A 24,275-nucleotide genomic window follows, 5' to 3' on the forward strand; every position below is an offset into this window, starting at 1 on the left:
CAAACATAATTTTGGCAACAAAGTTTGCTTTCAAATGTATGAGGTTTGTGACAAACATAATTTCGACAACAGAGTCTACAGCCAAGGGTATATAGTTTGTAGCAAACGTATTTTCCTGCCAGAGAGTTTGTACCCAAAGTCCTTATGTTTGCGGCCAACGTGGGCCAAGGATCATCTCACCCCTTGGGCATTTGACACGTGCCCATCACCCGTTTTATAAATCGTTCCCTATAAAGATCTAGCTCAAAGACTTAGAAAATGACTTTTGATTCTTCCACTTTTGCTAAACTCTAACACTTATAGCGAATCAAGGAACTATTTCTTTTCAGATTGGAGTACTAACTTGATCATCGGAGGGTCTTTGTTGACAAACCATACCCGCAGGCCTTCTAACTTCTCTTTGTTGAGATTTTTTAGGGAAATAAAGTGTTTTCAGCAATGCAAAAGTTTCAAGACATCGTTTCAAGGCATTATTTCAGGATATCGTTTTCGAGTATTGTTTCGGGACATGGTTTCTAGGCTTTGTCTACACATACTGAACCTCCCGTATATTCACAAGTTTTTAAGATTACCAGGTGAAGAGATGTTATGGCAACTGAAATTGTAACCCTTGAAGCCAACCAAAGTTGGATACTTGAGGATCTATCTCTAAGCAAGAAATCGATTGGGTGCAAATGGGTTTGTAAGATTAAACTTCAAGACAATTAAAGCATTGAACGCAGGTAAGACACAATGGCTAATGGATAACACATAAATTAAAGTTTTGGATTACACCAAAACTTTTGCTTCCATTGAAAATTAACCATAATTCATTATTTATTATTTGTTGCTGTAACTAAAAACTAGGAGCTAGACCAGTTGAATGTTAATAATGTTTTTCTTCATGGGAATCTTAGTCATGAGGTCTATATGACACCACCTCTAGATTTTCTTTCAGTACTGATGCAAGATTATGCTATTTACAAAGATACTTGTATGGCTTGGAACTTGTTTCACTTTAGTGGTTTGATAAATTCTCTATAGCCCTTATTGATTTTGATTTTATTCAATCCAAATCTGATAATTTCTCCTTCACTCGAGTACAAGGTACTTCTTTTATGGCCATTACCATTTACGTTCTGGTATGATCATGACTGGTAATCATGCCATACCAGTGATTGAACTTAAGAACTACTCACATTGAAGGTTCAAGCTCAATGACGTTGGACCCTACCATTATTTTTTGGGTCTTGAAGTGACTCACTTTTCGAAGATATTTTTTTGTGTCAATAAAAATATTGTCTAGACATTTTGTGAGGAAATTGGCATGCTTGACCGTTAACTTTCTACTTTTCCTCTTAACAACATCATTTATCTCATGATGTTCGTACTTCTAATTTAGATATCGAGTAATATCAATGTCTACTTAGCTACCCCATTTACTTCACTATAACTCACCAGGATATCTCATACTCGATTCAGCTTTTGAATCAGTTCACACCGAAGCCTATGCAGCCATTTCTTGATCTGCGATATAATGACTTCATTGTCTTCAATCTACTCCATGTCAAGGACTATTCTTTCCTTCTCGCAATACCATGCAATTTACAACTTTTTGCGATATAGATTGGGCGAGTTTTCTCACTACTTATCGCTTTATCACAGCTTTGTTGTTTTTCTCAGTGATTCTGCAATTTCTTGAAAATAAAAAATAGCCCACCCTTTCCTACTCGTCTGTTGAAATCAAATACCAGTTCTTTCTTCTACCATTTGCAAATTAGTTTGGTTTTGAAGTTTGAAGTTAGCTTCTTGATTTGACCATGTGACTCTCCACGTCGATCTCTTTGTTTTATGATAACAAGATAGCTCTCTATATTAAAAATAACCCAATTTTTCATGAACACACCAAGCACATCAAAATAGATTGTCATTTTATACTAGAAAAGCTTTTAGTTAACATTATCAATCCTAGGTATATTTCTATCAAGTTTCAATTAGCTAATATCTTTACCAGCGCTATGGGACACAATCAATTTCATACCTTGTTATCCAACTTGGGCCTTTGAAATCTTCAAGCTCCAATTTGAAAGAGGGTGTTGGCATATCACATATTTAATTTCCTAAATTTCGGTATCTTAAACTAGGTAATTATCTCATCAAATTGATATTTAGTTTCCTAATTGTTCTCAATATTCAGTTTCAGGCAAACAAAAAATCTAAAAGTTTTAACTATACTTCGTGAGGTGGAGTCTAATAACAATTACTACGATCCCATGATAGTTGCAATCGACCCTTACCACCATGGAAATGACAAGCTAAAACGAATAGAAGCTTTTAAAATTTAATTTAGAGAACAATATGCTTATGAATGTGGAAAACTATCAGATGAATTGTATAAAGAGATGAAGATGTCTTTGGTTGAAGGTAAGAACTACTATACTGGGATGTAGCAAAAAATTTTAAAGACAAAGACGAGAAGTTTGCAGAGATGATATTTCTCAACAGTTGCTTTGTCATCCAGTTCATGGATAATTGTGTAGACCCCAAGAAGGACGGTGTAAGGATCACAAATTTTGATTAACTATTCATTATGTGTGATATTATGTTATTGGAAAATCAACTCCCTTTTGATATTCTCAAAACTAATGAGCTTCAAATGACATAAATGATAGACAAGTTCAAAGCCATGATCATCAATGATCATTGTATTGAAAAAGCAAAAGGGACTAACGAAGCAGAGGAAAAGCCCGTTTGACATCTTCTTGAGCTTGTTTAGACTAGACTTGTTGATGATCAAGAAATTAGTAAGAGGATTGAAGAATACGAAGGTGCTAAAAAAGAAGCACAAAGATGGAAGACTTGTTTTCGACTTCACCTGCCAAGTTCTAATAAAAAAATTAAAAATGAGCATGTTGAGATTGGAATTGTTCATGATCGTGGGAGAGTTAAAGAACACAAAGGTGCTAAAAAAGAAGAACAAAGATGGAAGACTTGTTTTGGGTTTCACCTGCCAAGTTCTAATAAAGAAATTAAAAATGAGCTTAGCATCAAATCATCTCCCATGGGGTGGAAATATCGTTCAGTTTAAGAGTTGATGTCCATCGAAATACATTTTCGGCCAAGCAAGACTTGTTAAAAAAAACTAAGACTCTTCTAAGGTTTAGTAATTGTGCGGGGCAAGGGGAGAAAGAGAGAAAGAGAGAGAGAGAGAGAGAGAGAGAGCCAAGGTGATATTTCACATTAGTTTATGACGACGTTGAATGAACTATAAAAATTGACAAAATTTAACCCTAAAGAAAAATTTAAAATTTTAATACCTTGATAATTAAAAGTTTGAGTTACTAAATATTGACAAACTAAACATTGCTTACCATTTTCGGTTCATGATGTGTTCGTGTATGTTCATTCATCAATATCCATGGCATGGTAGCAAAGCAATTTTTTCATTACTATACAAATTAAGCATGTTGCATTTTTTTTTAATAAGCTATGTATCCGAGTTTTGCCTAATTAATTCGGGAGGGAAGCAGACTTCTCCCCTGATTGCCCTTTTAATAAATTCAGATGCGCTTACATCTTATACAAATATAGAGCTAGACATTCAGAATACTCTACAGGGAACTTATCTTTTAAAAAGTCATCACACTAAATTAAACCCTAATACTTCATGTGCAATGTAATAGCCGAAAATTTAAGGAGGTTTAAGTGAAATTTTTTTATAAGACAAAGTGTAATTTTTTGACACTTTGGGTTAAAATGGAATTTTTCAAAATAGTGAGGCCAAGTGAAGTCTTGGGAACTTAGGGACTTGTAGGCAAGGGTCAAAGAGTAAAAAGGAAGAAAAAGTTGGAAAAAAAATACAATTTCAGAAAACTTATAGCAAGTCATCGGCCATACTAGCATCAAATCGCCAGCTAGGGTATGGCCCAACTTATCCTATCCTAAAGAAGACTATTGGGGCACGTAATCTAACGTGATTGGTTGAAGAATAGAATGGTCAAAAATCGACTATAAATAAGGAGCTTCCATGGCTGAAAATTTCACAAGTTTCAATCATTTAATCGGAGTGATAGAAAGGGATTTGAGAGTTTTTGTTCCCTCGGTCTTGGAGATAATTTCTATGACATTTGAACAAGTTTAGTGTCATTTCGAGTGAGATTCGAGTGGTTATGAGATTCGAGAGGTCATTAGAATCATGAAGCTCATTGGAGCCGGAGATTTAAACGGCCATTTGGCTGTGATTTGGCTGGATTTTCAAACTAGGGGTGCGCAAAAAGACCAGCACACTGCGAAAATCGCCCGGACCGAATCATATCAAGCGGTTTAGGAAATTATCAAACCGTGGTTCGTGCGGTTTGAGTGGTTCACGGTTCGGTTTAAAATTGAGCCGCCCGCATAATATGTATTTAAAAAAAATTAAAAATATAATACATAAATATAAAATGGGATGGAAGGGAGCCCTAATTCATTTGATCATTTCTCTCCTACTCGTTGAGTTGCGATCACATAGGGTTCCAGTTCCCCCTTCCATTCCAAGTGCAACTCACTCGATCTCACCGCACCAAGGAGATCGTCGGCCACCATAGCACTTCACCTGAGATAGGTTTTCTTTTTCCCTCTTCCTCTTTTCCATTTCTCCTTCAATCAACTGAGATCTGGATGTGTGTGTGTTGGAGGGGTGTGCAAACAAATCTGGGCAAAAGAGAGAAAGGAGTTGGCAAGGTAGGATGACCGGTTTGAGATTTTAGAAGGAAATCTCAAAATTTTATCGAGCTCAACTAGCAAATTTTCCAGGACTCCACTCATCAATCCCCTCAAATAATCAATAGCCTAAGAAAGAAAGATGATGTTAACACCTTAAACCAATGAATCATTGGATTAAGCTGGGACAACCATGAATGCATGGCACCCACGTCTTTCCCAAGCATCCTAGTAAAAACCAGAAGCTCACAAAAATCCAAAACCCTTCTAAAATCTCAAAGTCATTTGGGAGCGGGGGGAAAAAGAGAAATGGAAAAGGGCATATTTGTTTGCACACCCCCCCTAACACACACACACCCAGATCTTAGTCGATTGAAGGAGAAATGGAAAAGGGGAAGAAGGAAAAAGAAAACCTATCTCCAGTGACGTGCTCCGGTGGCCGAAGATCTCCTTGGCACGGTGAGATCGAGTGAGTTGCACTAGGAATGGAAGGGGAAACTGGAACCCTACGCGACTGCAGCTCAACGAGTAGGAGACAAATGATCAAAAGAATTAGGGCTCCCTTCCATCTCATTTTATATTTATGTATTATATCATCAATTTTTTTTAATTACATATTATGCGAGCAGCTCAATTTTAAATCGAACCACGAACCACTCAAATTGCACGAATCGAGGTTTGATAATTTTCTAACCGTTTCGAACTGTCATCCAAAAAAATCGTCCAGTTTAACCCGATTCGATTCAGTTCAGGCAGTTTTCGTGGTGTGTTGGTCCTTTTGCACACCCCTAATTGAAAATCCAGCCAAATCACATCTAAATGGCGGTTTAAATCTCCGGCTCCAACGAGCTTCACGATTCCAATGACCTCTCGAATCTCACTCGAAACGACACCAAACTTGCTCAAATGTCACATAAATTATCTTCAAAACCGAGGGAACAAAAACCCTCAAATCCCTTTCTGTCACTCAAATTAAATGATTTAAACTTATGAAATTTTTGGCCATGGGAGCTCCTTATTTATAGCTGATTTTTTACCATTCCATTCTTCAACCAATCACGTTAGATTACGTGCCCTGGTGGTCTTCTTCAAGACATGATAAGTTGGGTCATACCCTACCTAGCGATTTGATACTAGTATGGCCCATGACTTGCTACAGGTTTTCTAAAATTGCATTTTTCCCAACTTCTTCTTCCTTTTTACTCTTTAACCCTTGCCTACAAGTCCCTAAATTCCCAAAACTTCACTTGGCCTCACCATTTTGAAAATTTTCATTTTGACCCAAAGCTTTGAAAAATCACACTTTGCCTTATAAAAAAATTTCACTTAAACCCCCTTAAATTTTCGGGTTTTACATTGTACATGAAGTATTAGGATTTAATTCAGTGTGGTGACTTTCTAAAAGATAAGTTTCACGTAGAGTATCCTGAATGTCTAGCTCTATATTTGTATAAGATGTAAGCGCATCTGAATTTATTAAGAAAGCAATCAGGAAAGAAGTTTGTTTTCCTCTAGAATTAATTAGGCAAAACTCGGATACATAGCTTATTAAAAAAAATGCAACATGCTTAATTTGTATAGTAATGAAAAAGTTGCTTTGCTAGCATGCCATGGATATTGATGAACGAACATACACGGACACATCATCAACCGAAAATGATAAGTAACGTTTAGTTCGACAATATTTAGGAACTCAAACTCTTAATTATTGAGGCATTAAAATTTTAAATTTTACTTTATGGTTAAATTTTGTAAATTTTTACAGTTCATTCAACGTTGTCATAGACTAATGTGAAACATCACCTTGCTTCCTCTCTCTCTCTCTCTCTCTCTCTCTCTCCCCTCGCCTCGCACCACTACTAGACCTTAGAAGAGTCTTAACTTTTTTTAACAAGTATCCATTTGCCGAAAATGTATTCCCATGGACTTAAACTCTTGAACTGAATGATACTTCCATCCCATGCGAGATGATTTGATACTAAGCTCATTTTTAATTTCTTTATTAGAACTTGGCAGGTGAAACCCAAAACAAGTTTTCCATCTTTGTGCTTCTTTTTGAGCACCTTCGTGTTCTTCAACCCTCTTACGATCATCAACAATTCCAATCTCAATCTGCTCATTTTTAATTTCTTTATTAAAACTTGGCAGATAAAGCCGAAAACAAGTCTTCCCTCTTTGTGCTTCTTTTTTAGCACCTTCGTATTCTTCAACCCTCCCACTAATTTCTTGATCATCAACAAGTCCAGTCTAAAGAAGCTCAAGAAGATGTCGAACCGGCTTTTCCTCTGCTTCATTCGTCTCTTTTATTTTTTTAGTACGATGACTAGTAACGATCATGGCGATGAACTTGTCTATCATCTTCTCTCATTTATGTCATTTGAAACTCATTAGTTTTTTGAAGATATCAAAATGGAGTTGATTTTCCAATAACATAATGGGCCTGTTTGTTGCAGCTTAAAAGTTGCAACTTTTAGCTTCTAGCTTCAAAAAAGTTGGGATGTAGTGTTTGTTTTAACTTATAGGATTCTAACTTATAGCTTTTACTAGCTTTTAGAAAGGGTAGAAGCTGGCTTTTTCAAAGTTGGGGTACCCCAGCTTTTACAATTTCTACTTAAATGATTATATTTTTGTGACAATTTTGCCCTTGTTTTTAACAAAGAATTACTCTCTTGTCTACACAATCATGGATTTTTCTTCTCCACCGCCATCTCCATTTTCAAATCTCTTCCTCTCTCTCGCCATCTTCCTCTCTCTCTCTACATTCTAATTAATTTTTTTATAATACTTGAAATTTATACATATACACTATTAATTTTTAAATTATCATTCTATAACTACTAAGGGTACTATGGACAATTATACAAAAATAAGTTATTTTACAGCTTATGGTATCAAACAACACAATTAATTAACTATAACTTCTAAGAAGTTGCAGCAAACAGGTTCACAACTTATTCTAAGTTTTAGAAGCTGTAATCTAAGAAGCTAGAAGCTATAATTTATTTAATTAAGCTACAACAAACGGGGCCAATATCATGCATAATGAATGGTGAATCAAAATTTGTGATCCTTATACCGTCCTTTTTGGGGTCTACACAACTATCCATGAACTGGATGACAAAACAACTGTCGAGAAACATTATCTTTGCAAACTTCTCGTCTTTGTCTTTAAAATTTTCTGCTACATCCCCAGTATAGTAGTTCTTAACTTTAACTAAAGACGTCTTCATCTCTTTATACAATTCCTCTGATAGTTTTCCATATTCACAGGCATACTATTCTCTAAATTGAATTTTGAAAGCTTCCATTCGTTTTAACTTGTCATTTCCATGGTGATAAGGGTTAATTGCAACTATCATGGGATCGTAGCAATTATTACTAGACTGCACCTCGGGAAGTATCGCTAGAACCTTCTAGATTTTTAGTTTGCGTGAAACTGAATATTGAGAACAATTAGGAAACTAAATATCAATTTGATGAGACAATTACCTGGTTTAAGAAGCCGAAATTTATGAAACTAAATATGTGATATGACAATACTCCCTTTCAAATTGGAGCTTCAAGATTTGAAAGGTCCAACTTGAATAACAAGGTATGAAATTGATCGTGTCCCATAGCGTTGGTAAAGATATCAGCTAATTGAAAGTTGATAGAAATGTGCCTAGGATTGATAATGTTAACTAAAAGCTTTTCTAGTATGAAATTACAATCTATTTTGATGTGCCTGGTGTATTCATGAAAAATTGGGTTACTTTTAATATAAAGAGCCATCTTGTTATCATAAACAAAGGGATTGACGTGGAGAGTCATATGGTCAAATCAGGAATCTAACTTCAAATTTCAAAGCCAAACTAATTTGCAAATGGTAGAAAAAGAACTAGTATTTGGTTTCAACGAGTAGGAAACGGTGGGCTATTTTTTGATTTTCAAGAAATTGCAGAATCACTGAGAAAAATAACAAAGTTGTGATAGAGCGATAAGTAGTGGGAAAACTCGTCCAATCTATATTGCAAAAAATCCCACCGTTTTTGAATCAGTTCACACCGAAGCCTATGCAGCCCTTTCTTGATGTGAGATAGAGTGACTTCATTGTCTTCAATCTACTCCATGTCAAGGATTATTCTTTCCTTCTCATAATACCATGCAAGTTACAACGTATATTTGATAAATTACATATATTTGTTGATTATCAAGCTGATATTTGTTAATATTTTTATTGTACATCAATTTGTTAGGTTTTTTAAAATAAAAATTTGATAAATTTAAAACCGAGCCTCAAATCTGAGCTTAAGGCAAGCCTCAACTTAGGCTCAGCTCGAGCTCGCGTATGGTTTCCAAGTTTGACCGGAGCTCGAGCTCGACTTAAACTTTGTCGGGTTGAGCCGAGCTAATGGAAGCTCAACTCAACTCAACTTGGCACGTTTGCAACACTACCCCTAAATATCTATATATGAACTAACTTAAATGGTGAGAAAATAATGTGAAAATTCACCGGCTATCTTGATATGGTTAGATGTCTTCCTAAGCTTAGGGTTGGTTGGTAAAATAGAGACGTCTTATGATTCACATGAAGACATGATTCAATTGAAGAGTTTTTGAGGATCTAAACTTTCTTTGCTCTCAATGCTTTGAAACCATCTAAACAAATTGATATTTAGAAATAAATTCTTCTTTTATGTGTTCTTTTGACGATAAGAGGTTTATATACAATACTAAAGATCTCTAATTTATGAGATTTACAAGGAGACAAATATATAACTAGGAAATTGAATAGTTAATGAGATAATTACTAAATTTGAGTTTAGGAAACTAAATAAATAAATATATGAACTTGTGGATTTTCCATGTTGATAGCTCGATTCCACCTCAGGCAATCCTTGGGACTTTAATCTAAGACTGAGATTCAATGCAAATAATGTTCTCGACAAAAATTCATACTTTTGGACTCTCTTGTTTAACCCAGAAAAAAGTTTGTTGGGTGATTGTGGTGGGTGTGATTCAAACTTAGATTAGATTCTTTATAAAAAGTGGAAATTTGGGAGAAGAGGCAAAATATGCTACATCGATTTTTCTTAAGTTTGATCCCCGTTATTGATCTCAACTACCAAATTTTCCCAAACTCCACCCATCAATACCCAACCCCCCACCCAAAACAATCAATCAACCACCCAAGAAAGAAAGAGGACGTCAGCACCTCAAACAACCAATGAATCATCAGATTAAGCTGGGACAACTGTGAATGCATAGCGCCCAACACTTAAGAGCTTATTACCTTAATAGCTTACAAGCTCGTCACATAGCGCCCTGAAAAAGCTGGTACCCCTATCTTTTCCAAATAAACTGTTGGCAACTTATTTGAATTGTTTGCGAAATGACAAATTTACCCTCGTAAATTTAAGTTATTTACAACTATACCCATTTTCTTCCTCACCTTCAACCCCAATCTCCACCATCACCATCCAACTCTGCTCGCCGCTGCAACTTTGACCATCTGTTACCTCTAGCTCGTCTGTCATTGTCGTTGTCGCTGTCACCATCACCTCCAACCTCGTTGGCTATCGTCTGCATTCACCATTGGCTGATTCCTCCTACTCCGCCACCAGTCGCTTCCTCCTCTACCGTCGACTGCATCTTTCATTGCAAATTCTTTCGTCGTCGCTTGCAGTGTCGACCTCTTACTCCACCATCAACCAATTTCTCCTCCATCCACGCCATGAAAACCCATGTAGATATGGGTCTGTATGTATATGTATGTATATATATATGTATATATATTTAAGGTATATATTTAACAAATATATATTGTATTAATAATTTTTAAAAATTATATATAATTTATCAGATAAAATTTTATCATTAAACTTTAATTTATAATTAAATTTTATTAAAATAAGTATTTTATTTTTTTAATTTATATTCTTTAACATGTCTATTTCCGTCTTTTTATCAAGTTATGTTAACTTAGCAACTCTTTCAATCTAAATACATAATTTTTAACAAATAGCTTATAAGTACATCTATCTAAACATGTTATTAGGTTATACGCTACACATCTTAAAAGCTTTATATTACGTATAAGTTAACCAACTTATAAGCTATAAAAAAATAAGTTAAACCAAACAGGCCCTTAAAAAAAGTTAAGACTCTTTTAAGGTCTAGTAGTGGTGTGGGGCAAGGGAGAAAGAGAGAGAGAGAAAGAGAGAGCCAATGTGATGTTTCACATTAGTCTATGACAACATTAAATGAACTGTAAAAATTGACAAAATTTAATCATAAAGCAAAATTTAAAATTTTAATGTCTCAATAATTAAAAGTTTGAGTTTCTAAATATTGCTAAACTAAACGTTCCTTACCATTTTCAGTTGATGATGTGTCCGTGTATGTCCGTTCATCAATATCCATGACATGCTAATAAAGCAATTTTTTCATTACCATACAAATTAAGCATGTTGCATTTTTTTTAATAAGTTATGTATCCAAGTTTTGCTTAATTAATTCTAGAGGAAATCAGACTTCTCCCCTGATTACCCTCATAATAAATTCAGATGTTCTTACATCTTATACAAATATAGAGCTAGACATTCGGGATAGTCTATGTGAAACTTATCTTTTAGAAAGTCACCACACTGAATTAAACCCTGATACTTCATGTGTAATGTAATACCCGAATATTTAAACAAGTTTAAGTAAAAAAAATTTTATAAGGCAAAGTGTGATTTTTCAAAACTTTGGACCAAAATGAAATTTTTCAAAATGGTGAGGCCAAGTGAAGTCTTGGAAAGTTAGGAACTTGTAGGCAAGGGTCAAAGAGAAAAATGGAAGAAGAAGTTGGGCAAAAATACAATTTCAGAAAACCTATAGCAAGTTATCGGCCATACTAGCATCAAATCATCAGTAGGGTATGATCGAGCTCATCATGTCCTGAAGAAGACCACCAGGAGACATAATATAACGTGATTGGTTAAAGAATGCAATGGTCAAAAATCGGCTATAAATAGGGAGCTTCCATGGTAAAAAATTTCACAAATTTCAATCATTTAATCCGAGTGATAGAAAGGGATTTTGTTCCCTCAGTTTTTGAGATAATTTCTGTGACATTTGAGCAAGTTTGGTGTCATTTCGAGTGAGATTCAAGAGGTCGTTGGAATCGTGAAACTCGTTGGAGCCGAAGATTTAAACGGCTATTCGGCTGTAATTTGGCTGGATTTTCAAACTAGAGGTGTGCAAAAAGACTGGCACACCACAAAAACCACTCGAAACGAATCGAATCCGGCCGAATCAGATGATTTTTTTAGATGACGGTTCGAAACGGTTTAGGAAATTATCAAACCGCGGTTCGATTTAAATGTGATGCCACAGCTCGAGGGCTATAGTTTTTGTTTCTGCCTTCATTTTGAACCGGCCTTATATCTGAATTAAAATTTCTTATCAAATGCTAAAGTTAATTTGTATTTGGTACTGACATCTACGTAACTATTTTCCTCAATAACTATGTTGATTTATCATTCTAGCATGTTTTGTCTCGTCACTTCTGCTTTTTATTTCTATGTTTATTTGTTTTAATTTAGTTGACATTGTTATGAATTTTAATTTATTTGGTGTTATTTATTTTTAGTTGTTTTTTTTTTTTTGCAGTAATATAGTTATAGGATACAACAATTTAACCTTTAATATTTTGCATGATGATTTTATTGTGGCAAGGAACTGTTGATAAATTGGAACTATACCTTCTTATTGGAAAAGTTGACTTTCCTGTGTCTTATTTGGAGTTTTATGGGATAGATAGGACCATTATTACTCCTCTTCTGATAGTCTTGTTGCATTTGTGTCTTCTTGCTTTTGGGATGGATAGAACCATTTCTCCATAAGCACTTCACTTCATTATGGTGTTCTCTGTTTAATTAACTTGTTATTTGTCAAAAAAGAATAATGTAGGATAAAGCATAGAATTGTGGTCGCATGTGCACGTGTGCCATTTCTATTCTTACTATATTCCGCAGCCATGCCTAGTTCATTTTTTATGAGATTACATGCATACATTTCATTCATTTGTTGGAATATAGGGATTTGGCCCCTATAAACTAATATAAAGTGTTTATGTGTGCTTGTCATCTTTTGTCTCTGTGCACCATGCTCATAACCTTTGTATGGGAGGTTTTAAGATTTGAATTATTTAATTGGTTATTGTTGTTAGCATAATTATTTGATTGGTTATTGTAGTGTTGGAATTGCATTTGAATTATTTGATTGGTTATTGTTGTTAGCATAATTATTTGATTGGTTATTACAGGTGCTAGAACTGCATTTGAATGATTTGATTGGTTATTGTTGTTAGCATAATTACTTGATTGGTTAATAGATTTGAATCATTTAACAGTAGGTACCAAATTTTGGAAACCAAACCGCAAAAACCAACCAGCACTAGGTTCTGCCAAAACGCAAAAACCGCACCAAACCGCACTGCAAAATGCAGTGCGATTTGGTGTTGTTTTCCTCACCAAAATAGACCGCACAATCTAATTTTAAGGAAAACTGCAAGTGCGGTTTGGCATGTTGGTTCGGTCAAACCAAACCGTGCACACCCCTATTTCAAACCGAGACCTATCCCATCGTGATCGGAATGAGGCGAGAAAGGTGTTGAGAAAGCCAAAAAAATAAAAAATCAAGCCAGGCAATGGCCGACGACGATTGGATCGTCAAGGAAGACTATCGAAAAATGGCGCGTCATGAACGCGCCATGTGCGTGGCTAAGGGCATGGAGGCACGCTAGAGGAAAGGAAAAATAGAGGGGGAAAAAAAAAGAAGGAAGGAAGACAAAAATAAAAAGAAAAAGAAAATATAATAATAATAATATAGAATAAATAAGAAAAAATAAAGAAAATAGAAAAAAAATTCAAAAAAATTATGCAATATTAGGAAATTAAGTTGTATTGATTTTCTTGAAATTTTGAAATTTTGGTATGAAAAAAATATTTGAACACATGTTTCAAGATTAAGGCACGCATATCGAGAAAACTCAAAAAGTAATAATCAATGTGAGTGGTCCTGCCAAAATCCTTCTAAGGTCTCATTTTTGCATAAGTCTTTAACGAGGTTGGCTATATTTTTCTTGCATCATATTAACCCCTTATGCACATATGACGTGGTCTCAAAAAACGTGCAATTTTCAACTCAGCATGATGATTTGCATCTTCATACTTGTGACATATCCTAATTGGTCATTATGGGGCAGGGATTTGACCTAGGGGCATGGGGACCATGTCACCCCACGGGTGTTTGTCAGAATGTCTATAGAAATATCTCGTGCTGGGGATGAATTTCTCCAAAGATATTTGCAGGATAATTACTTGGGGTTTTGTGTCGAGATTGATGTTTTGTCAAAGATTGCCCTAGGTCGACAGTTGCATCATGTCACCTGTACCATGCATTTACGAAGTTTTTTTCTTTATACCCTTATTTAAAAGTTTCATCTTCTAATCTAGATTATATCTCTAAAATATTCAACGTTCAGGTTAATTAAGCAATGGGAAGACCAAGGATATAGCCAAGTTTTAATGTGTATTTTGTGAAGAATTGAACTCTACCTTATTAGAGCCCTACCATCTCATTTTTAGGATGTCGAGAAAGATCAGATGGCTTGTAAGATAATTTTGTAATTAGAAGTTACGATAGCCTCTCAAGATTCGATATTGTACCCGAACTATTTATGATTGACTGATGTGATTCCTATAAATTATGATTTATGAAGCAAGTCATATACCCTCTGTCTGTCAACTGGAAATGATGATTGTTACGGTTCCTGAGAAGTATATATATAGGTGGATGAGTGGTAGGGTGGAGTTAAATTTGTTCTGAAGTAAGTAGTTTATGTTTATTGTGTTCCTCCCCTCATTGCAATTTTTTTCATTCTTAAAAGTGGATATGTTACCTACAGACTTCAGCATTGGGTTGGACTTGCTAGAATTGCTAGATATCAATTGAATGAATGCCTCATATTGTTCATCAATTAACATGTTACTAGCATGGGTGCTTAAAGTTCCAGTCACTATTATTTGTTGGGTAGTCACAATATTATTTGTTGGGTTTACACAAGTTTGACCTACAAACTTTGACACCTCCTTGGCCTTTGCCCCTACCGTAGCCATCAGAGGAATTCCACTACCTAGCGAGCTCATGGTATTGATCCCGATTACCCAACCTTTGGGCAGTAATTATATATTGGTCAAGTGGACTGCTTGGTCTAGCCGTAATTTGGTTGACTATTAAGAGTTTATATACAACACTAAATATCTCTAATTTATGAGAATTTACAAGAGACGAATATACAACTTGGAAATTAAATATTGAGACCAATTTAAAAATTATTGTTGCATTGTTGTCTCGAGTATAGCAAATAGAAGCAATTTTACTATGCGTCTAAAATGGGGTTATAGTCAGTGGCCTTACGTACTTAGATAATTTAGATTTAAGTTGGGAGAGAAAACCATTAATTCTAATGCCCAATTAGTCTAGGCTGAGATCTAGTCCAAAGGGTTTTCTCCACTAAAATAAGTATTTTCTAACTCTCTTTGTTTAACCTAGAATCGAGAAAAGTTTGTTGGGTGACTGTCATTCAAATTTGGATTAGGTTCTTTAAAAAATGGAAATTAGGGTGAAGAGACAAAATATGCAACACCAATCTTTCTTGGGTTCGATCCCCATTATTGAGCTCAACTAGCAAATTTTTATTGAGCTCAACTAGCAAATTTTCCAAAACTTCACTCATCAATCCCCTCAAATAATCAACAGCCCAAGAAAAAAAAAAAGAAAACAAAGTTAGCACGTTAAACCAATGAATCGTCGGATTAAGTTGGGACAACCATGAATGCATGGCACTCACGTCTTTCCCAGGCATATCTTAGCAAAAACCAGAAGCTCACAAAAATCCAAGACCTTTCTAAAATCTCAAAGTCGTGTAGGGGCAGGGAGAGAGAGAGAGATGGTGATGTTTCCACATTAGCCTATGAGTTATTGAATGAACGGTAAAATTGACAAAATTTGACTATAAATCTATAGCTAAAGTAAAATTAAACATTTTGATACCTCAATAATCAAGAATGGAGTTTAGAGATACTATCGAGCTAAATGTTGCTTACCATTTTCAGTTGATGATATGCCCGACAAACCATCACTCTGGTGGAGCGGTACCTATTGCATTTCCAATACTGCACAAATTAAGCATGTTACATCTTTAATGTATAGTCCATATTGAAATTTCATGAAAACTATAAATTTAAGCCGTGTTTGTTAAGTATTGATTGAAAAATATGAAATATTAAAAATATTTCAAATAAAAGTATTTCTTATTGTGGTTGTTAAATATTTCTAACAAGTTTTTAGAAAAGAAAATAACAGAACTTGTTATTTTAAATTTTTGAAATAAATTTATCTCTTTTCTTTTAAAATGAGTTATTTTGAATTTTTAAAATAAGTTGTATTAACATAGCCCTTCTTAATCATTTTATCATACACTATCTTTAGACTAGATAGTTCATTTAACTAACGTAGTCCACGTCCAGCTATCAGCTATCATTTCCAAATCAAAGTATTAATCATGACCAATGACCATATTCTTACCACGGTCCCCTGATGGTGTCTCGGTTCGAGACGACCTCAAGACCGCTTTTTTATTTTTTAAATTAAAATTAAAATTTAAAAATTAATTGTTATTTTTTATTTTTTATTTTAATTGTTAATTTTTAATTTTTAAATTTTAATTCTTAATTTTTACTTTTTAATTTTTTTTAAATTAAAAATTAAAAATGGGGGGACCCCACAATGTATGGGGCGCGTCCCCCCACGCATCTCGGGTCGATATATTGATCTGGTTCATGTTACTCACCAATTTCTGGTGCTCCTCTTGAATCCATGTGTCCTAATAGTACTTCACCATTTGGTTCCTTCGATATAGAGTCGTCTGCAAAAATATGACATTTACGAAGTATTTATATTTTTGCTTTGTACGAACCATCATTCACAATATACAGAAAAAAAATGCCAAAAAAGAAAATTAATAAAAAAAAAAATCCTTGTTAATTTTTTAGATGGTCTGATGGATAGGAGTGATAATAAACAGAACCTGAGACGACATCATTCGTCTGAGAGTCTCCAACAATATCAGTCTCCCCTTCTTCTTCTTTCTTCATTTTGCTAATTGAGAGTCCGGTACTGCGGTCTGAAAGCAGAATACATAACCAAAAATCAACTGTAGAAATAATGTATCTAACATTTTCTTATTCCCTGTGTTAATAAACTTGAGAACAACCACTCGGCGAAGAGCATGAGCAATACCAAGAACAAGAAAAACAACAAGAACGAAAAGAAAATAAATACAACCCCACACAACACACGCACACAAGAGACAAGTCATATATGTTAAGAATTTTTCATTATGTGTGAAATATTAATTGAATCTTGTTTTTGAAAAAAAGTCAATTGAGATATAACTTAACAGCTAAGGCCCAAATAGATTATATACTATCATAATTGGAGAGGGAGTTGGTGCACTTTGATGGACTTAGGCCATTTGTATATATATGATTTGTGGAATAAGTGTAGACTTAATAAGATTTTATGATGGGTAAAACCTTATTAGCTTTATATATATATGGCTAGATTCACTTTTCTCTCTAATTAATCTATTACACTATTTTCTTTTCATTAATAAAAGATTAAGGCATAATAACATAGAAAAAGAGAAAAATCTAATCTGATGTAGTGAACTTGTGCTTGTCATTTCAATCAAGCTTTTCCATCTACACTTATGAATTATAAAGGTAATCTTCTATTGAATAATATTAGTTTTATATGATATGTGCATTTAATATATATATTGTGAAACATTTATTTATAACGAGTGGTATCAGAGTACACACATATTCATATTGGACCTGACTAGACATACTGTCAGTTTTCAATACATATATTGTAAATCTTTTCTATGCATTCTCCATGAACATATTCATATTGGACCTGACTACACATACTGTCAGTTTTCAATACATATATTGTAAATCTTTTCTATGCAATCTCCATGAACATATTCATAGTGGACCTGACTACACATACTGTCAGTTTTCAATACATATATTGTAAATCTTTTCTATGCAATCTCCATGAACTGAAGACTACTTCGCCTCTGCAACTCAACATATATATATATGCTGCTATGCAAGTCATATATATATCTGCCATATCCCATTTTTCTTCTCTAAGCTCTCTGCAACTAAACAAATATATACATATATACATATATTCTACAATCTGTTCGCTGTTACGGATATAAGAGAGAGAGAGAGATGATACCGCTGGGTCGATGGCGATGAACGGAGAAGGGAGAAGGCGGTGGCAGCGACGACCGTGGCGTCGCTCGTCGTCCCCGATGGCGCGCGTCTCTGGTTGCTGTTTTCGCCGTGTTCGCTGGGTTCGCCATGGCCGATCGATTCAAGCTTTCGCCCGTCGCCGGAAGCCATAGTCGCAGCCACCGTCTTCTGCCTGCTCTGGTCGCCCTCTCGCCGTCCGTCTATTAATGCCATGGCCGATCGAATGAGTTGCTTTTCTCAGCCATGGTGTTGGTTCGCAGTGGGCCGATTGAAGATGAGGATGGTGGCGGCGGCAGCGGAGCACAGAGAAGACATGAAGGGGAATCCTAGCTAAGGGAGGAAGAAGATACGTTTTTATAAGAGGGGTGTTGAGTTAGCAAAATCTGGGTCGGATCTGAACCGTCTGACCCGATCCGTTGAGATCCGTTAGAGGATCTGGATCAGCAGATCCAGGCCAATAATTTTCTCTTGGGCTTGGGCTTGGGCAATTCCTTTTGTCAAGTGGGCCAATTTTAATTCTTGGGCCTATTTTGTTATGGGCTCTAGTTTTATTATTTGGACCTATTTCATTAACTTAGCATGTCTATTGGGCTGAATATATATATATATTATGGATTTTATTTATTCAATTATTTAAACTATATTTTTGGTCATAAATTAAAACTTTATTTTTTAGCCTAAAATTAATAATTAAATGATAAATCCATTATTAAAAAAAGGGAAAATTTAAGATTTTAAATTTTAAATTTCTCTTAATTATTTTAGGATATTTATTGTCTGAATTGAGGTGCATAATTTTATATCCAAATGTGTTAATTGTGTATTTTAATTTAGAAGACATAATGTAAATGTGAAAATACATTGTTTCTTGAAACTTTTATCCCAAAGGAGATTGTTTCTAAATTACTTGTTTTCCATATTTGAAAATTTAACTTGTATATTATATTTTTTGTTCAAAGGTGATTCTATAATATGCATTTTAAATTCTTGTAAGAATAATGCCATTAAGGTTTAGGCTTATTCTTGTTTATCCTTTGCCCTTGATTTATTTATTTGAGAATTTAAGTTGTATATTATATTTTCTACCCAAAGGTGATTTTATGATGTACATCTTAAGTTCTTGTGAGAATAATGCTATAAAGATCTTAGGTTTATTTTTGTTTTTCTTTTGCCTATATTTAATTGCGATATTTCTTTTATTATAGGTGTTGGAATTGCATTTGAATTATTTGATTGGTTATTGCAAGTGCTAGAATTGCAATTGAATTATTTGATTGGGTATTGTTGTTAGCATAATTACTTGATTGGTTATTACAGGTGCTGGAATTGCATTTGAATTATTTGATTGGTTAGTGTTGTTAGCATAATTATTTGATTGGTTAATAGATTTCAATCATTTAACAATAGGTACCAAACCATGCACACCTCTATTTCAAATCGAGACCTATTCCTTCGTGATCGGAATAAGGAGGCGAGAAAGGTGTCGAGAAAGCCAAAAAAAAAAAAAAATCAAGCCAGGCAATGATCGACGACGACTGCATCGTTGGGGAATACAATTAAAAAATGGCACGTCATGCATGTGCCATGCATGTGGCTAAGGGGCGTGGGAGGCATGCAAGAGGAAGGGAAAATAGAAAAGAAAAAAAAAAGAAAAGGAGAAAGAAAGGGAAGGAAAGGGAAAAAAAAAAAAAAAAGAAGAAGAAAATAGAAAGAAAGAGAAAAAAATATGAAAAAATAGAGAAAATAGAAAAAAAAATTAAAAAATTATGGAATATTAAGAAATTAAGTTTTATTGATTTTCTCAAAATTTTGGTCAGAAAAAATATTTGAGCACGTGTTTCAAGATCAATGTATGTATACCGAGAAAGCTCTAAAACCAATCAAAGTAAGTCGTCTTACCAAAATCCTTCTAAGGTCTCATTTTTGCATAAGTCTTTAACGTGGTTTGGCTATGTTTTTCTTGCATCATGTTAACCCCCTTATGCATATTTGACATGTGATCTCGAAAAATGTGCAATTTTCAACTCGATCTGTGTCATGTTCTGATTAATCATTGCGGGGTGGGGATTTGACCTAGGGGCATGGCAGGATTTATCAAAGTTTGGATCACTTTTACATCAGTGCAAGAGTATTCTGGCCATTTGCCCTTTTTATTGTGTTAATTTTGTTTGGAGACGAGCAAACGAGATAGCTCAAACCTTAGCAAAAGCTTCACGTTTATATGCTAGTCCGTTTGTGTGGTATGAACCATCAACTTTTATTATTTCTTTGTTGAGCAAAATTTGTAATGAGCTTGATCATTAATATATGATGGATCTGTTTCTTCAAAAAATATATATATTTTTTATTTTATTTATTTAAACTGTTCGAGCAGTTCAGTCCAAAATCGAATTGCCACTTGAATAAACCGCAAACCATGCAATCTTATCAAACCATTTTAAACCGCTAAGCTTAAAAAATTGATCGATTTGGTCTGATCCGATTCAATTGGATCAATTTTCATGGTACACCGATTGTTTTAAACATCCTTAGGCAGTGGAGAAAGTTTGGGCAGATAGTGAATTTAGCAAAAACAGTCCATGGATCAAGAACCAATTGATTCACATATGACTGTTTAATGTTTGCTTCCAGCTCATCCTCATAGGCGGGCTTGGCTTGTATGATTAAGAGGTCTTTGCCATGCCTAGTGGCTCGAGTAACAAACTTGAGAAATTATTAATCCAAGTCGTGCCTAATCATGTCATGTCATCTTGTGTTCTTTTCGGAGAGTTTTCCTACAACACAGAAGTATTAAGAGTGTGTTTGCTAGTATTTAGATGGAAAGAAAAGTGTTTTTCAACTTACATGAAAAACAAAAACCATCTCCCCCTAGATGGAATTTTCCATAGAAAAGAGCAAAAAATAAGCTCTAATGGTTGTACTATGAAATTCAATTCCATGAAAAATGTAGTGTATCAAACACCCAAGATGGAATTCAATTCCTTAGATGGGACATTTTTCATGCATTTTCCATACTATCAAACACACCCTAATTGTACTGTGTAATAATATTTTTACGTGAAGGAAAAAATAGAAAATTAATTATATTAATAATCAATAAATTTTACATTTCATTACTTTTAATTATTAAATTTTAAAATATTATTTATTAATCACTAATATTTTAAATATATTACTATTTAATTACTTAACTTTAAAATAATAGCCATTAATTACTAATATTTCAAATATATTAATATAACAGCTATTATAGTTATAGATTTAAAATTAATGAGTAACAGCTAATATTTTATTTTTTATGATTAAAAATTAGTGATTAAATAATAATAATTTTAAAATATTAATGATTAATATGTAATTAACATATAATGACTAAGTAATAATAATTTTTAAAATATTAATGACTAATAAATAATATTTTAAAATTTAATAATTAAACTTCAATAATTATTAATGTAATTAAACTGACAAATAGACATACTTGAATGTGCGGAAGAGTTGCGTTCTACACAAATCTTTTACATTAGTCTTAATATTTAATGATAAAATGTTTGATAATGTTACACGGCCAATTTGGCCGATAACTTGGTTGACAATGGTGCTCTAATGACAAATTTACCCTCTACTTTAATTACAAATTTACCCTCAAATTAGCTAAAAAAATTGAAATCTTGCGCAAGACCTTCTTCATCACCTTCTCTCTCTCTCTGTACCTGCCCAGCATCTACTTCTTCCTCACCCACTCTCTATCTTTTCGACGTCATTCTGTACACTGGCGGCGACATCAAGAGGTCTGGCGAGCTCGGCAAGATGTTCGACATCTCTATCGCCGACCCCACCCAACATACGCTCAAGCCCTCACGCCCCTCCACCTCCTTTTCTCATCACAACAGCGGATCCATCAGATCCGGCTCCAACTCCGCCCAAGTGCGTGACCAGCGACTACGCCTCCTCCACCACCTACCGTTTGGCATCCCTTGGATCTCGTCTCTTTCGTCTTCATCATCGTCTCCTGACTTCATGGCTAGAGTTAGTTTCTAGGCTGGTTCTGTTTCACCGCCCGCTAATGGTGGTGCCAGGTAGTTTTGTTTCACCCATTTCCCTTTATCTTTGATATTTCTTAAGTACTAATAGCCTTGTGATTTGTTGCGTTGGTTGCCTGTATTTGATCTTCCTTATGCCCGCTAATAGTGGTTTTCTTATGCAGCGTTTCATCTTTCTCGCATTGTTCTTTGATGGGGAAATTCTTAGGATTACCTGGCTCCTCGTTCTCGGTCATATTTCAAATGGGTTTGACAAATTAACATACTTATAGCTTTTAACTATTTGATTATGGACCTCATAGGCTGATTAATTTTACATCTGATTTCAGTTTGCTATCTTTTCCCTATTTGTTTTTGGGTTTATATTAGATTTCCAACTGTTCTATGCGTAGTTGTTTTCTGTATTTTGACTTGCTCAAAGGAAGGCTGTTGCCCGGAGAGAACATATCCAATTTGTGGAAGTTGTTGATTGATACAATTTTGACTCATTTCATACTGATACAATTTCTTCCATGATTAGTATTTGTGTGTGAGTTTACATTCTTAGATGTGCAGATCCATTTGGTATTGATTTGCTTGAATAGAAAATTGAACTTGTAGATTTAATTTTTCATCAATTACATATTTACATTGCTGGAAAAACAACAACTGTGGTTGTTGCCGTGGTCACATGTACAAAGTTTTTTGTTGTTTGAGTGTCCTGTTCATGACTATTTGTGCCATGCTTATGCAATTGAACATCAAGTTCTATAAGTTTCTTTTCTTCTTGTTGATTTATTTCTACTTGTTGATTTATATATCTGTATCTGTCTTTGTTTTCCAATCGCACAAATTTTTTCCCTGTAGCTATGTGCAAAGCCCTGTTTTCTTAGTTCTCTATTGTATATATTGCATTTTGAGGAATTTGATTTCACAAATAAAATGCACATTTTGTTTTTTTTTCTCTTAGTTCTTTTTCTTTAGTCTTTGTTCTACTTGATACTTTGCATTGGAATATCAGAATGCAACCCATAATCTTTATCTTTTCTTTTTTTTTTAAAGAAAAAGAAGTGTAAGTAACTCAAAGAAACTAGTGTCAAATAGACCCTAAGAGTGACCTTACAAGAAGCATGTCATATATCTAATAATTGAGTTCATTTTTGTAATTTAGGTCAAGTATGAATATTCATATGTGCACTGATGAACAAAGAACCAATTCTTTCTTTTCATTTGTAAGGGATGGATGGGGGTTGGGGAGAAGGGATGACTTTGCTTGACAGTGCTGCAAATTCAAAATATTTTATGTACTTGCATTTACGTGTAATAGAAATGTTTGCTTTGCAGGTTATACACTCAGCCATAGCAAATGCAATACACAATCATGGGTTTGATCCGGATTGTGGCATATCAGGTGGTATAGCTGCCTGATCAAGTATTTGTAGTAGAGGGCAAAAACCTTGTGCATCAAGTAGAGGCTATTGTGATTTAAAGAGACTTGAGTGGAAAATGATACTGAAATCATTTCAATTTAGATGTATTTAATTAAGAGAATAGTTCTAGATTTGATACATGTTATACACCATTTTTTTATTGTATTAGTTTAACTGGTCAGTTAGAATGATTAATCAACCTGGCCTAGAATAATTTTCCAAGCAAGAAAATCATATTGATTGTTTATGTAGATGTTTCTAGCTATTAACTAATTTTGATGGTTGTGTCTTAATGTTAAAACATGAACATAATTTTTGATAATTTGGACAATATAAGTCAATAGATGTGTCAATTGAGAAACATCTTTAAAATTTCATGTGTTGCAGAAGAATGCAATGCAATGGTTGGAGGCTCCTTGACTAGGGCCTTGGTATCTACTGCCAGCAACAATAAGGGAGACAAGATTTTAGACTAACTCTATAATGTTCTAAACAGAATGTCCAAAAGAAAAAAAATGGTCTAATTTTCAACGAAGGGAACATATGGAGTTGAGTGATATATGAACAAGAAATTTTCAACAAATGCTCTCATTTAATCACTGAATTTTCCACGTTCAAGTATTGAATTTGTCTCCACTCAGTTCCTAAGATAAATTGAAAGTTCACCAAATATTATCATTTGTGATCAGACTTTTCAATACGTGCAAACATAAATCTGTCATTCGAAATGAAATCTCTATTTTGGTAAGTATAAAACTGTAAAATCTCATGTAGAGTAGTGA

The 24,275-nt window shown here is 34.3% G+C and overlaps 1 protein-coding gene across 6 annotated transcripts in view; it reads right to left on the reverse strand.

Moving 5' to 3' along the window:
- LOC127811079 (uncharacterized) overlaps nucleotides 1-18,359 on the reverse strand; it is a 34,849-nt gene extending 16,490 nt beyond the window's left edge. For 3 of the 6 annotated variants that reach the window (XR_008025628.1, XR_008025627.1, XR_008025626.1), the window contains exons 1-4: nucleotides 18,025-18,359; nucleotides 16,799-16,894; nucleotides 16,562-16,636; nucleotides 15,816-15,884 (exon numbers count right to left, since the gene is read on the reverse strand). Coding sequence is in view for 3 of the 6 variants with exons in the window: in XM_052350799.1 (XP_052206759.1) it covers nucleotides 15,848-15,867; nucleotides 16,562-16,636; nucleotides 16,799-16,894; nucleotides 18,025-18,151 (318 nt within the window). In the remaining 3 variants the exon portion in view is untranslated. Of the gene's footprint in view, nucleotides 1-9,937; nucleotides 15,885-16,561; nucleotides 16,637-16,798; nucleotides 16,895-18,024 lie in introns of those variants that run through there. The other 3 variants (XM_052350799.1, XM_052350794.1, XM_052350806.1) reach the window with 2 other exon arrangements.
- Between the last annotated feature and the right edge of the window lie 5,916 nt (nucleotides 18,360-24,275).

The sequence above is a fragment of the Diospyros lotus genome, chromosome 1, assembly GCF_014633365.1.
Source record: "Diospyros lotus cultivar Yz01 chromosome 1, ASM1463336v1, whole genome shotgun sequence".
NCBI classification, from domain to species: domain Eukaryota; kingdom Viridiplantae; phylum Streptophyta; class Magnoliopsida; order Ericales; family Ebenaceae; genus Diospyros; species Diospyros lotus.